General features: G+C 33.1%; 2 protein-coding genes across 2 annotated transcripts in view; both read left to right on the plus strand.

The window, feature by feature from the left end:
• Nucleotides 1-9,209, plus strand: part of LOC123008403 (nuclear receptor corepressor 1) — a 39,571-nt gene extending 30,362 nt beyond the window's left edge. Inside the window, exon 7 of the mRNA XM_044404184.1 lies at nucleotides 6,122-9,209. Coding sequence (XP_044260119.1) covers nucleotides 6,122-8,700 — 2,579 coding nt within the window. The 3' untranslated portion in view covers nucleotides 8,701-9,209. The remainder of the gene's footprint in view (nucleotides 1-6,121) is intronic.
• A 5,120-nt stretch (nucleotides 9,210-14,329) lies between these two features.
• LOC123008852 lies at nucleotides 14,330-15,099 on the plus strand. Its single transcript, XM_044404878.1, has 3 exons — nucleotides 14,330-14,464; nucleotides 14,510-14,611; nucleotides 14,661-15,099. Exons 1-3 carry the CDS (start codon nucleotides 14,330-14,332, stop codon nucleotides 14,862-14,864), a joined length of 441 nt encoding a protein of 146 aa, XP_044260813.1. The 3' UTR covers nucleotides 14,865-15,099.
• The last annotated feature ends 1,175 nt before the right edge of the window (nucleotides 15,100-16,274 follow it).

Consider the following 16,274-nt stretch of genomic DNA (forward strand, 5'->3'; position numbering starts at 1 on the left):
AGTTAATTTATAATTTAAAGTAATTTTTTTTAAACAAAATTTACGGCTTCGCCTCAGGCTGTTTGTATTAAATTTCTTGTTTATGAATTAAGTAATTGCAGTTACGTATTTTATTTAGTGAATTAATTAAGACTAATTAACTTATTTATATATTTATATATTTGACTTAGGCATCGATTATTTGTTTCAAAAATGAAATGAATTAACTACCTAATTAATTAATATTATTTTCACAATTCTGTTTTAATTATTTTAAATTTTGACGTAATCATTATTTATTACATATTTTTTTTAGTGGACATTGACCGTAATAAGTAGAAGTAAGAAAGTAAATTGGAATTTAAGTTTTATTAACTTCAATTATGATTATTATTACTTTTGAAAATCTATTTCATATTTTTAGAAAAAAAGCATTTCATAAATTCGGAAATACAATCGTATGTAGAATTTAATTAATTAATCTTTATTTTGTACTCAGTGTTAAAGAGTGCTTTTATCAACTAATTTCAGTAGATAAAATAGTCTTTTATCGTCTAGTGACATAAAGTAACTTTCATCTACTGTTTATATTTCATCAACTAATTTTAGTAGATAAAGTAGTAAGTAAAGTCCACTTGTGACTTCGTCACTCGTAAACCTAACTTTTGCACTCGTAGATAAACAATTTCTTTATCGTTTTGTATAATAAATAACTATATTTACACTTAAGAAAATTGAAATTAATTAACCACATAATTCAGTTTTTGTGGATTGGTACCATGTTTGAAAGTTAATTATTTTGTTATTTTTTTACGTTAGTATTTTTAAACAAAATGACGGATAAACTCGTTGGTTTCTTACGGTAAATTTTCTAAAAAATTACAAACAAATAATTAAAAAATTCTGGAAACCGAAGTTTAGAAACTATTAAGCTTAAAAGTTTACGAATAAATTTTATAATTCTGGTTAATGTTAATTTGTTACCTTTTCTAAAACCTAGAGAATTATTTCATTCTTAACGACAGTAAGAGTTGGATTAGTAATTTTTTATTAAAAAAATGTTACATGTAATTTACCTAAAATTATATCTGGCAACTTTGGATAAGAATTATTTTAATATCAACAGAAATAACCTTAATTTTTCGCTACTTTTATAATTTTTGCTGCTACATTACAACGTTGCCAGCTTAGTAAAATTCATAATTCATCATAACTCAAAAAATAAGACGGGAGATTTTTTTTAACATTTTTTACGAACTCCCCAAAGCTTTTCCAAGAATGCACCATCGAAGTTATTCGTCATTTTTTTATCACCATATATACAGGGTGTATTAGAACTCGCGCCCAAGAGAAAAATTTCAAGTACAAAATGGCAACTTGTATGAAAATTTTTGTCACTTATAATTACACGAGAGCTTTTTTTTTTCGAAGTAAACTTAACATTTTAATGAGAATTTTGTTTCCTGGCAATTTAATTTGCCTAATCTAAATTGCTTAAAGGAAACAAAACTCGAATTAAAAATGTCAAGTTTTCTTCGTAAAAAAAAGGCTTGAGTGTAATTTGGTACGACAATTTAGTGAATACGTAAATCACCAAATTAACAAATAAGGTGTAAATTGGTTTATTTAATTTAATGGAAAGTACAATTATTAAAAACACAATTCTCATAAACAATTTGATTTTCAGAACTTTCTTGTTTTTTGTTAATAGTTTGCTGCATGCTGGTATTTTGAGCGGTGGTAGTAATGGTAGTACGAATGGACTCAATGTCTCTATGATGTTCTTGATCTAACTGAAGGTACACTGTTTTAATGACGATGGATTGTTATGTCCCATAATTTTCACAAGTTCAGAATGAATGGTTCGTAATTTTCACCCGCTTGTCCAATACTTTTTGCGGAAGATTTGGTTCATTTAGAGATTTCATTTGTCAAATTGACGTACTTGAATTCACAGTATTGCGAGGCACATTATTGTTGATGGCTTTTTCAATTTCTCCACTCGAAGATTCTCCAAAGCGCGACATTTTCACAGATTAGATACTGAAAACGCAAGTTTGAGAAAAATTTGTTTACAATTTTTTTTGGTTGTCTAGGAACCGATGATGCAGACCTACTAAATTCAGACGCTTTTAAAAGCTAGGTTCCGTTTTGTCGCTGTAATAGTTAGGGCAAACTTTTGTCGCTGGCATAGTGACAAAAACACCGCGGCTTATGGGATTTTTAGTGTATGAAAAAAATTGTCGATAAAAATTGAATAAAATGTAGATTGTTATAATCCTTAGATTAATTCCTTTTAAAAAAAAAAAGTTCTATGGAGGGTTACCATTTGAAAAAGTAAAAAATTTTGCAGCTCGAAACAAAACAAAAATCGGAAAATTTTATTCTTGAGAAACGTCACATTTTCATAGTAGGTACATTATTATTCATTAAATAGTTTTTCTAAAAATAAATAGTTTAAGCAAAAAACGTTCAATTTTGATTTCTACTATTATGTTACTTCTACTATTATGTTACAGTGATGGACAGTGAATTTCGTCCACCCAATTTCCGTGAATTCCCAAAAATTCACTGTAGTGTTTGCTTTATTGTCATAACTGACATTAAAATACGTCACTGTCTATCACTGTACTATTATTGTGTTTTTTATTATTATATCCTGGATTTCTTGAACTTTTTAATGTTTCAATTAATCAAATTAAATATTTTTAACTTACTCCTTAAATTACTAAAATAATTAGTCGTTCATTTCGATTGGTTTGAGAAGATTTATTGATATTATTTCGTCACGATTTCTACCCTCAATTGGGTTTAAACCCCTGATGCGACCCTGTTCAACTCTGGCAATCACCGAGATCGGTCCCCCAGGAAATGTCTATAATAATGTCTAAATTCATGCGGAAAATCTTTTCATCGTAGACGACGACATCCCAACGTTTGCTTTAGTTTGCGAAATCCCCGGTGCCGCCCCCACGTTAATATAACGACAATAAAAAAAACCATCATCATCACACCGAAATTTCCAGGTAAAGTCAACACGACTTCTCCTCGTACAAAGTTTAAACACAGCCAAAGCTGCAGTAATTGGCAAACGCCATAATCCGCTTTAATTAGTCGAGAAAATCAACAAGAGATAACTTGCTAATTGGGGGGTGCCCCCTCCTCCTCATCCCGGCCCTGCAACCGCAAACACACGTACAACTTTACAATGAATACGAAAGAAATAATGTTTGTTCTTTATCCAATCACGTGAAAAGTCGCTCCAGGGCCGCATTTTGAATTTTCATCCCCTATGGATGGGGGAATGTAGGGGGTAATTATCCCGATTGATTAACGATTTCCGGTGTCCCGAAGGAGACGACAAAAATTAACAATGGGACGTGATAATCCCGCACACACATGTCCGTTTAATCCCTTTCCTATTACACCGTGATAAAATATTCTCAAAGGGCGGGCCCCACTAAACCCCACACACCCCCGCACTTCGTTTACAAACGCGCCAAATTGAAATATTAATATTTAATTCAATTAGGAGAAAAGTGGTGTATGCGTACGCGAGCTTTAAAAACGTTAGCAAATCAACCGGAAAAGTGTATTAAATAATTTTTATTTAATTAAGTTTATTTTGATTAATTGGAAGAGAGATGAGACGCGATTGATTTAAATCGAAATCGGGACGATTGTTTGATAGCAAACGCCGCACAGGACCGGATTAAAAAATTAGAGTACAAGTCAAGAAAATAATTACCTAAAATTGTGTCAGTAACTAGAAAACTGTATTCAGTTGATTACACTGCCGAGATTTCAAAACTTTAATAACAAAAATTGCTTATAAAACCTTGACACAAAAAAAAAAATAAAAACAAAAAAATACAACTACAAAAAATACAATTTCATATTGCAATTTTTTAAATAAGTTCGTTAATTAATCTAGGCAGTTTAAATTTGTTACACCTTTACCTATAATTGCAGCCCGAGGCGAAGCCGAGGGCTATAGTTCTGTGTTTACCAAATAGAAGCTAAACAGTTACTCTACTTTTTTCGTTGTTATTAATTGATTACAAAAATATTAAAATCCTGACAAATATTGAAAAAATAAGAAAAAAACAGAAATAAGATTACAATATGTAGATGAAACTGTCTCTATTTTGTTTATTGTTGCAAACTTAATTTTAAAATCTCTAATCAGAAGTTTAATTATTTAAAAATATTGTACAGGGTCGTTATAAATGTTTGTAGTCCAAGTTTCAATATAAAATTTGTTGTGTGCCGCTTTATAGTAATATGACTTACAAGTCTAAGCTGTCAATTACGTTGCCACATTTTTTTTTGATGGTTGGTAAAGCGACAGAAACCAAAATCTAAACTACAAATATTTATAATTAGAGCTCTTAACTTTGTCTCATTACACATTATTGGGGAAAAATAATATATTATGTTATTAGGAGTAGTTTAAGTAGTTTATGTGAACAAAATAGTCAGGACGCTTTGCAAGTAATGATATCATAACAACGCTTCTAAACAAACATCAGTCAGTATCGGAATTTGTGTTGAGTGCAGTTAGTCGAATGCAAAATGTCGAATGCTGATGATCTATAATGTATCTCTCCCGAAATTGCTGAAGCAGCAATAAAGAGACAACATTAGTAAATGTCATGGTAAAAGTAAAAACGCTTAAGCCCAAAAATATAATTTTTACTCTGTGGCTGAAAGGTAAAACTTTTACTTGTTATATTTAGTTATAAAAGTGGTCGCTTTTGTGACATTTGCGGATAAAATAATTATTTTTGCTTGTACTGCACCAGAAAAATAAATTTTAATAATTCTAATCAGGAATAAACAGAATGGCTAAAAAGTATAGATACAATTTCTCCTAATATTTTGATTGATTTTCTTTACATAAATTGAAAATAAACAATACTCTTTTCTAAATATTTAAATTTAAACATTTGTGCTATTAAAAAATCGAGTTAGACTTACATCTCCAAAACAAATAAGGATAAAAATTTGGAAAATATTTCAGACTGTTGACCTTAATTAACGTGTGTTCACAAAAAAACCCGCAATAGGCGAACGCGAACATATGTCGTCGTATATATCGTACACTAATGAATTTAATTATCTGTCATCTTGACAAGTGGATAAATGAATTAATCAAAGACATGCAAAATATTTTTCAAAGCACGTTTGAGTTTTTTTTTTTAATAAACATATTTTACAATTTTACCAAATTTCGTTACAATTTGATAAATTGTTTTTGAAACATTTAGCTGTATTTATTTTTAATCGTCTCTGTATACAAGGTGATTCATAAGGAATAATGAGCCTGACCAAATTCTCGATGCAACCACCATTACTCTTTGCAAGTTATTTTGTGACAACTGTAATGTTGGTTTTGTTTTCTTATGGACATATCTATCAAAAATGACAATTCTGAAAAAGTCGCAATATAAAATCTATTGCGCAATTGTTGGTACAATTTAGTTACTTCTGCTGCCAACATAGACACAGCCCACACATTAGTGGTGGCGGGCTAGGGGCTGCCAACTTTGCAATAAATTAAATGGCCACTATGAATTGACTGCGACTTTAATTAGTAATCACCGATTTTTTTCTTAAAATTCAAAAATAAAAAGATACATTCAAGGAATTAGACATTTTAAGTAAGATATGTAAATAATTTATGTTAGTTTCTTATATTTGCAGAAACATAAAAACAAATCGTTTTTAGACAATAATTTTTCTTAAACAAAATTAACTTTTTTATTGTATTATGTATTTTTCAGGTGATTCAGCTACAAAAACCTCTCGTTTGGTTTTTGCGATTTTTGCCGATTCCGCCGAATGCTTATGATTAATTTCTCTAATATTTACTAATTATCTGTTATTATTAATTGCTGACGCATCCCCTAATTGTTGACCGGCGACCTCCACATCGATTTACTATTTACATAATTGCATTTCGAAAAAAAACCTCGCGTTTTTCTGCGTTTCAACAAAATAAAAGCAATAGCAATACCAAATTGTATGGAATTTTCTGCTTGTTTCATATTCAAACTATACAAATCTGAGTCAACACATATTAATTAAATGCAACGCAATCGAAAAACAAATCAAACATCAGTAATAAAAATTGTTTCAGAGAAAACCATCCAAGGCACGTGTATCGTGTGTCAAGCACAGTTGGGGCCTCATCTGCAATCGCGCCCTCTGGTGCCGAGTCAGGCGTCACAGTATGGTTTGAGGGAGGATCAAGTACCCGGCGGAGGTCGAGTCTGCAACACTTGTCGGTGTAAATGCGTGAGGTCAAGATACACGCATTGTCCTCTCCCTTCGTGTCCCAATTCACGTGGAAGGGTCAAAAGACTGCGGTCTTTCCCCCAAAGATTGCAAGATTTACCCCCGGATGTCCGGGAGCCTCTCTTGGCGGAATTCCACGTCCCTAGTGGGGTTACAAAATGTTGTTCTGCTTGTTTTAATCGAATTCAACGGAGGTTAGGACCGGTTGAGGAATGGACCGAAGAGGAAATCAACCAATTGAAGAATTGTTTGACCGAAAACGGCGCTAATTGGCAGCTGATTGGTGAACGATTGAATAAACCGGCCAATCAAATTCGAGCGTTCTATTCGGCCAATAGAAAACGATTGAATTTGGAGAGTTGTCTAGGTGATAGAAAGCCGACTTTGACTGATGAGGAGGAGAGTGGATCGAGCACGTCGAGTTGTGAGGAACCAATGAGAGATCGACATTCCAGTGATACAGCAAGTGCGGCCGAAAGCCCGCCTCAAGCTCCTCCCACTAATCAAAACCCGTCAAAAAAGGAGGATTATGATTCGTCAGCCACCGAAACCGCCGATGAAGCCCAAACTCCCGATCATTACCAAGGCTCCGCCACCATAACCCCCGTCACCAACGATGGTCAAATTCGTCAAAATGCCTCCCCACTCAGCGTCAAAGATTTGGTCCTCAACGTTATTGAATTCCAATTGATGAAAAATCCGGGAGGACAAGTCCAAAATCCTCCAACCAGCGGAATGGCCCCCACAATCTCCTCAATCCTCAATAACGACTCTTCTGAGGTGACAATTGTGAGCGAATACAACCTCAATACACGCCCTCCACGATCCGACATTTCATTGGCTAAACTTGTCACGCCCCTAATCGGAGCGACCATAACTCCAGTCCCGGCCACGCCTCATCAACCACCGCCAGAACCTCGAAACGACCTCGTCGTCCTCTCTGTACAAGACCGCGAGCCGGAAACACTAGACCTTAGTATAAAAAAGCCACGAGAACCGCCTCCTCCCGCCCACTCCAAACACCCACCAATGCACCGCGAGTATCTCCCTCACCACGCCTTTCCAATTCGAACACAACCGAAACTCCCTTCACCCAAACCGGCCAATCCCAAATCAGGATCGATAACATTGGGAACGCCCATTATCAACCAACCACGATACGAGGGGCTACTCCGACAGATGGCTCCAGAGACTAAAATGGGATCCATAACACAGGGCACGCCCATTCACATGCCACACCTACAAGAAAAACGCGTGTATGAGTTTTTTAATAAGAGGGGACCTTCTGGAGCTCCACCTTCGGGGGGCTATCAGTACCGACAACCGGCTGCTTACACCGTTGAGCAACAATTGAATTCGAGACAAATCATCATGAACGATTATATAACATCGCAACAGATGTTGGGAAGGAGGGACAAACCGTATTACGCAAGGACTCCGCCCCCCACAAATCAAAATCAACAAAGACAAGGGGTTATTCAGAGACATACTCGCCCGTATCTGCCTCCCGGTCACGAGGCACTTTCAAGTTTAGTGGATGTGGCCGTCCAACAGCCCAGTTTGCCGGTTCCTACAGCCCCCCATGAGGGTCTAGGTAAAACAATGGCCGACAACATCATGGAACAACCTCACCGTTTCCAAATCATCCACCAACAACAAATGCGACAACAGCAAAGAATGGAGGAACAAAGACGCATCGTTTATCAGAATTCGCGCCACCAATCGCGTAACACTGAAACATCTTTGACAGCTGCTAGCTTGATCGATGCAATTATCACCCATCAAATCAACCAGACGAGTGAAGGAGGCCGAGAGGTGATCAATAATCCCCGGGAGCAACGACCCGGAGACCTCCTCTTTCAGAGTTTCCATCGGGACCCTCCTCCTAATCCTCCCAATGACAATGAGCGGCCCCCAAGTGTCATTAGTATTGATCTCGAATCGGATACTGTCAATAAAAATTTGACAGTGAAAGAATTGACAGATTCAGTGATAAGTCATGATTTTAGTACTCGAGGTCCGAATTATCACTATATGAGGATTCCGAAGGATGATAAGCGCTCGGCTACGCCTCAACAAGACGAACGACAGATAATTCGCATTGCGCAGCCGCAGAAGTATCACGTGGAGCCGGTATCTCCGCCGGATAACCACTGGGGGCGCTACCAGCAACAGCCACAGAATCAGCACATCTCGGCGCTTGATTATGTGAAAAACCGGATTGTTGAGGTTATGAGGACTGAGGATGACAAAAAGGAGGACAGTCAGGAGAAGGAGAGGAGTGACAGTCCTGGCGAAATGGTGATAGACGAAGAAGGGCAACAATTTGGCCATTGTTACACTGCCAATGACAGTTCGAGGAATAACGAGCCGAAGCCGTTGCTATCTGCGCAGTACGAGCCGTTATCGGACGAGGATTAGATTAGGTTAATGTGAGGTTAGGTGCGTCCAATAGGATTCGATTAAGTTTAATTGTAGATTAATGTAAATAACTTGTATAAGGTTTTATGTAAGGTTAGGGATTAGTTTACATAACCTCAAAATTTGATATTTATGTCAAAATGGCGGCAAGTCCAGTTTGCATTTCCTAAACATGTGTTGCTATCGCGTGCAATCAGTGTCGAACATTTTTTTTCTGGAAATGTAAATAAACCCATTCATTATATTTAGAGTGTAAGGGTAATAACTTGTAAATACTTGTGAATTTTTTCCTCTTCTATTTTTAATTTTTATTTCTGTTTTTACGATGTAATTTAAGTCTTTTGACGCTTTCACGTCTGTGCAAGACGAACTGATGATTTTTCTACACACTACAAGGACAAATTATACAAAAATGCTTCCAAAAATATGTATGTACACTGTCGATTTTTTTAGTTTGTATTTTCAGATAGTAATTTGTTATTTTGTTGAAATAAATTAAATATCAGTTTGAAGTTTGTATCACTGATGACCACCACCACATCCTCATCCAACTTTTTGACAGTGCACCGCCATCTGTTGGTCAAATTCTGACCTTTTTAACTTTACAGCGAATGTACAGGGTGCTGCATTTTGGATGTCCGAATAGGGAATCTCCGAAACTAAGATGTTTAGCCAAAAACGAGTGATACATTCTGGGGCTTATTTTTTGAGAAAATAATATTGGTTAAAAACACATCGCGCTATCGTCTTTTGTTTTCGACTTACAGACAAAAGTTGACATTTTGGCAAAATCTAAAAAAATTCATATCTTCGTTGTTATAGAAGATACGGATTTGAAATAAAAACATTGTACAGGCACGTTTTTACGAGGAATTTAATAATGTAGTTAACAATTTTTTTCAATTATTAGTTTAGCCGTAATAAGATAAACTTGTATTTTTTTAAATGGAAATCAAGGCGGCTTTGGCAATTTCGAAAAGCTTATTTTTTTCTGATCTAAAAAATATATATTTGTAACAGCATATTTTTTTATAACTATACTTATTAAAAAGTGAAATACATATTTTGTTTTACAATAGTTGGCCATGGAAAAATGTGTAAATAATAACCAATAAGAGTTTTGTGAACTGTAAAATAGATGAAAAAATAGATAAAATTATAAAGATTTAAAAAATACGATACGGTAGAAGCATTGAACAAATATCCGAGCGCCTCAGAACAAAATTATTACATATTTTTAAAAAATCCAAAAATAGGACACACAAATGTGTCAACAGTCAACACAATTAGAAAAAACATTTTTTGATGATCTAATGGAGGTAGGATAACGTTTCACATAGACCGAATTTGGGTATTTGAATAGCCATATCGTCATTTTTGTGTCATATAAAATATATTTTATTGAAGAATTAAAGCGGCTTTTTTTACAACACTCTATGTATCACTAGAAGTTGCAATGGTTATGTTAGCTTGTTTAAAAACAAAGAAATGTTATTAGTCGCCAATAAGTTGATTTACAATTTATTTTGCATCTTTTTCATCACTTAGTACTTATAAAACTCTTTCATTAGTGACACTGGTTGAATAATATAGTTTAAATCCTTTTAGTTGAAGATGCAACATTTTTTCATGGCCAACTGCGAACAAAAATCAAAGATAATTTTTTGCGAAAAATGTATTATAATAATTTGTTAGAAATATATATTTTTTAGATAAGAAAAAACAAGCTTTTTAAAAATGACATAGCCATCTATGATTCCCATTTTAAAAAATACAAATTTATTTTATTACGGCTAAACAAACAACTGAAAAAAATTGTTAACTACATTATTAAATTTTACGTAAAAAAATACCTGTATAATGTCTTTATTTCAAGTCTGTGTCTTCTATAGTAACGAAGATATGATTTTTTTAGATTTCGCTGAAAGGTCAATTTTTGTCTATAAGTCGAAAACAAAAGACGATAGCGGGATGTGGTTTTAACCAATATTATTTTCTCAAAAAATGAGCCCCAGAATGTATTACTCGTTTTTGGCCAAACCTCTTAGTTTCAGAGATTCCCTATTCGGACATCCAAAATGCAGCACCCTGTACAGAGTGACTCAAGTTTTATACCTACCCCCAAAACAATTCATTCTAGTTGTCGCAAACCAAGATTTATAAAGTAAGAAGGTTGCCTGGTAACTTGGCGTAAGAGACACTAAAGAGCGAGTAAGATGGCTATATGGTGACGTCAGTGGAGTGATGCTCGATTAGCTGCAGGTTGCAGAGTGCCAGATTAAGGGGGCCAACGTCCTGATTTAGCCAGGACATGTTTAGGTTTTTATTGTTTTGTCTTGTTTTACATTCATGTCCTGATTTGTCTCGATTAAAGGACCAACACACCTAAGTGTGCAATTTTTTGAAAGTATCTTTCAAGTTAAAGTCTTCTTTTTGTCGTCAATTTTGATTTTGAATTGTCTGAAGTTGGTTACCTTATGTCAGACTTCAGATTTGTGTTATTATTAAGGCTCGGATTATATGCAGATTACATATTTGTTATTAAGAGGTATATCAACAAAACTATAAGTTTTCTATATTAAAACTGTAAGTTTTAATGTTTGTTGATTAAAATAAGCCAAATAAAAAATGCATATTTTTGCAACTTCGTGCATATTTTACGAAATATTGCATATTTGTGCATATTTTCTTTAAATCACAAAATTCCGATTAAAAGTTTTAGTTCAAGTTAAAAATTGGACATTTTAAGAAAAATGATCCGATTACAAAATATCTTGTTTTCTTTTTAAATTCGTTTTATACAGGTGAATATAAAGTATGAAACCAAGCGTTTTTTTTAAACCATTTTCAGGAACATTCTGGAAACACGCTAGATTAAAACAGTAAACAATAATTCGAACCACATGTTCACTAATGCGCAAGAAAAATTACCTGTTAGACTATTTAAACAAATATTTTATCCGGCGATTTATTAAATAAAGTACAGTTAGAGAAAAAATTATTTGCCACTTCTGATAAAAATTATTACTAGCTTCATCAAAATAGTGATTAGTTTTATTTTTATACAGAGTGAATATAAAATATGGAACTCAACTTTTTTTTTTAAATTATTTGTCTCAAGAAATTATTAATTAATATAAATTAAAGTAATACAAAAAGTGTGATCGTATTTTGAGAACGAAATTTTGTCTTGTTTTTGTGTTATGTTAAAATTGCAATTTATGTTTTTTTATTTATTTAATATAAAGTAGGTAGATAGTTGTAATTCTTAAATCATAACCTTTATGAGAAAAATGTTTTTTTTGAATACGCTCCCAAAAATAGCCGTTTTGGACTCAACAAAATAGTACGTAAAATGATTATTTTAGGTACTCAGTTCCCAAAAACAGTTTTTCCGGACGAAAATCTCAATTTGGTTACTATGGTAGGAATTTTTTTTTGATTAAAATAAGAGGTGTGAATTCGTTCTTTGGGTGTTTCAACAAAAAATATTTTTGTAAGACCTCAACTCGTTTAGTGATTTTTTATTGTTAAAAGTTTTGCATATCGATTATCGATGCATATTTGGCATATATTAGAGCATATTTCTTAATATCTTGTGCATATTTTTGTAAAAATACGAGCACATTTTACGAATTTTTTGGGCATATAATCCGAACCTTAGTTATTATTATTGTGTTGCATCTTGCATTATTTACCACATCTTCCTTTAAAGATCTTGTATGCTTCTTAACTTTATTACTCAATACCGCAAAAACTATGCATCGTAGAGTATTTTAACCTGTGGCATCGTGTAAGGGTAATTTTACGTCTAAAAAAACATACTTCATGCGTTTTTAAACTCAAAAAATTTGTACGTTCTTAAACTTGACCCAATAACTTTTTGAGTCTTTAAGATCACTAGAAAATAATGTAAAAAAAGTTATATGGATCAATTTTAAAGTTAATTTGTTTTCACTTTTGTTGCGATTTTGGTCGATTTTTGGCACCTGGAGCGGTCTCTTTATAATAACTCCGGACTTCTTGGTGATAACCGCTTAGGTTTGGTACCATTAGAAAGAAAATTTAATTTTCTATCATATACAAAAAAGATCAGTGTTCTGCGATAAATAGTTATCGAGAAAATTTCTGATAAACAAATCAAAGAAAAATGAATAAAATTATAAATTAAAGTATTGCAAGTTTTAACAAAATAAATTTATATTTTTTATTTATGTATACAGGGTGCGACAGAGCTCGCGCCCCAGAGAAAAATACCAAGGTAAGGTACCAGGAACATGAAATAGTTATTTATTCGACGAGTTTGAGTGTAAATCGGACTCTTTATTTGACCGAGTGGATTTTTAAACCACAAGTGTAACGAGTGGTTTACCATCCACGAGGTGGAATAAAGCGTCCGATTTACACTCAAACGAGTGGAATACAATATTTTATTCTTCGAATTAGAGTCAACAAGGCTTAAACTTGCTTTAAATCTGTTAAAAATAATTTGACGTTTTGTATTGAGAAATGCCAAACAGTTGTCAAAACTTCCTTACACAGGAGAAAAACCGTAAATTTTGACAGTGTCGAAGAATAAAAGCCATTTAATTTAGTTTTTTAATTTCTGAAATCGGGCCATAAATAAAAATTCTACAGCGCCTGCCGTTGTGTCGAAGAATAAAAAATGTTAAAGAAATTATATTTATAAAATTTTCGAAGTTATGAGAGTTTAAATTTTGCACTTTGACTCTATTTATTTCTGTTTGAAAAATGATTTTCTAAGTTTTTTTGCTACAGGCTATTAGAAGAGGAAACAAGGAAGCTGTATCCCAAAAATGTTATTTGTGGCTTTTATTAGCAAAATTTTGTTTTGTACTTTTACTAAATAATTGTAAAAAAACATATACAAGATCATCAGTATCATTAAATAGATATAAAAAAATGTCAAATGTCAAAAAATAAATGTCAAAATTTTTTGACAGATAGAATTTTTTAAACATTTTTCCATGTTCCTGGTATCTTATCTTACTTGAAATTTTTCTCTGGGGCGCGAGTTCTGGCGCACCTGTATGTTTTATTTATTTTACTCTTAATAAAAAATATTTTATCAGTATTTTTTACGGAATTCTAGTTTTTTAACTTAATAATATGGTTGGTTGCATATCCTATTTTTGAACGAAAACTCCAGTGACGTCAATTCGCGCGAATAATGCGCACACGTGATTGGTACAAAGTTACGAGACAACCTTCTTACTTTATAAACCTTGGTCGCAAACTGATTTTTTGAAAAATATAAATTTTGAGAAACCACCACCCAGATGAAGCTTTTTTTTTGATCATTTTGCGATTCCACTCTCAAAATTTTGTATTTTCTAAATGTTACGATTAGAAAGTTAACAAATTTCAAAAGCGTCTTTCTAGAATTATTTGAAATTTTACACAATTACAAAGTGTTACCTGTAATTTTTCAGTTTTATGCCATCATTTGTTTTTAAGATACAAAACAATTGCAATAGTAGTCAACTTGATCTTTTGCTCTTTTTTCAAAAGAAATGAAAACAAAAATATTTTTGGATAATTCGAAGCATTATGGCTGCGCCTCCAGGCGTCCAAAAGCCGAACTCAACCCTAATCAATACTCTTAAAAATGGCCGAAGGCACCTACGAATACGAATGCATGAGAGCCGAATTGCTCGGCCTCGAGAAGCCCGATTTCGACGAATTCCTCAAGAGGAAGCAAGCCGAAGTCCAATCCGAAGAACAAGAAATCGAAGACTTGAAGGTAAATCCCTTGAAAAAATCCCTCTGGGTTAAGTCACATTTCTAGAGCGCCGAAAGCGAAGCAGAACAAGTGACACACATCGCAGGCGGCTTGGAGGATCTCTCCAGTATCCTCCAAGTGACCCAACGCAAACTCAACCGATTCAAAGTAAGTGAAAAAATAAACCTGAAATAAAAAAATTCAACGTCAATTTCAGGCATCTTGCGGTTCGCTGACGAATCTCCTCAAAATCAAAATTGGCGCTTCAACAGAAACAAATGACGCTCCACAGGTCGTGGCCCACTCTGAAACTGGCGAAAAGAGCGATTTAGACAAGATTGATTCGTTGATCGCGAAGGCTGAGAACGCACAATACAGTATGGCTCAACAAAATAAAGACATGAAACGGTTTTTGAATTAAATGGACGATTTTTTCTTGTTGTAGTGCTTCCAGCTTTTTTCAAATGTCGCGAAAAAAGGCTCAACGTGAATGTGATTGTGCACAAATCGATTTTTTGCCTTTCATTAATTATTATATCATGTTTAAATGTTTATTAATGTAGATAATGTGTGTTTCGAATTGCGGAGGAGTCTGACAGCGGAATTCTCTGCAATTGAAAAACGAAAAAAATAAATGCAAAATTTGATTTACTTTACTAGTTATTTTATTACCCAATTCTGATTTTTTATTTTTTTTTTAATTCTTAACTTTCATCACAAAAACTTACATAAAAAACGAATATAACAAGTTTGAATTTTTTGTAAGAATTTGATTTTTTTTCTTTACAGGAAACTGTAATTAGATAATTTAATTTTTGTTTGTACTACTTTGAATGTAAAATCTAAAAAGATATGTATCTGTTTTTGAAATTGTCGGTAAAGTTTACGAAATAATTTGTAAGGAAATACAATTCAAAACTTATACACGGTGATTAAAAAAACAACAGGGGCTGTAGAATGTTTATTTATGGTCCGATTTCAAAAATCAAAAAAATAAATTAAATGGCTTTTATTATAGTACCGTGCGATCAAAAAAAAAAATAAAAATTAGAGTAGGCGGTGCGAAAATTCAAATAATTCTAACTTCAATCTTCCCTGAAAATATTTTCTTTTTAAATAAATGTGTACCTCCGGGTAGCAAAAAAAATATTAAAATTTACAAGATAATTAACATAGAGTAGGAAACTTAAAGGCTTTTGTCAATATTGATGTGATTGAATTTGTTCTGAATGATACCGTGCGATCAAAAAAATAAATAAATTAGAGTATAGGCGGTGATTAAAGTCCTTCTGATGGCAATCCTGATTTTTGACATCAAATGTCAGCGGAAACTTTGACAAATTTACGTTTTATTCGTTTTGAGTGAAATAATGTTCACTTTAGAGCAGAAAATTTTTATTATTGCAAGTTATTACAAAAATGCTGTACAAAATGAAAATGGTGAATGATTTTCACTTCCAGTCTGTGTGGAAAATTTCGTGTTGCCAACTGTAGAATAGTAATCGTCGCCTACTCTATTTTTTTTTGATCGCACGGTATAAGCTGACAATTTTAAAATTTTTCTAAATATCATATTTTATGATATATTCAACTTTCTAATTTTAAATTGGAACCCACTTTGACTAGAAATTACTATTGTAAAAAAATTATCATTCTTAAAAAAATATAAAAAAGTTAATAAAATCTAGTTGCATGGTGTCAAATAAGACAATGCCATTATTCTAATGTCAAAAAGCAGCAAATGAAAGAAAATATTGTCAATATTTTTAAGAAATGATTATACGAATTACCATTACCTGTAACAAATCAGAAAAACAATTCAGTGTTTTTA

The sequence above is a fragment of the Tribolium madens genome, unplaced genomic scaffold (genome assembly GCF_015345945.1).
Source record: "Tribolium madens isolate multiple individuals breed KSU strain unplaced genomic scaffold, Tmad_KSU_1.1 Scaffold_71;HRSCAF=194;Tcas5.2_LG6, whole genome shotgun sequence".
Lineage (NCBI taxonomy): Eukaryota > Metazoa > Arthropoda > Insecta > Coleoptera > Tenebrionidae > Tribolium > Tribolium madens.

What these genes read in the sequence shown, in the direction of transcription:
- LOC123008852 (XM_044404878.1), top strand. Translation starts at nt 14,330, where the DNA reads ATGGCCGAAGGCACCTACGAATACGAATGCATGAGAGCCGAATTGCTC. An exon ending in AAGAAATCGAAGACTTGAAG is followed by an intron (nt 14,465 to 14,509) that starts GTAAATCCCTTG and finishes TCACATTTCTAG; the next exon opens with AGCGCCGAAAGCGAAGCAGA. An exon ending in GCAAACTCAACCGATTCAAA is followed by an intron (nt 14,612 to 14,660) that starts GTAAGTGAAAAA and finishes CGTCAATTTCAG; the next exon opens with GCATCTTGCGGTTCGCTGAC.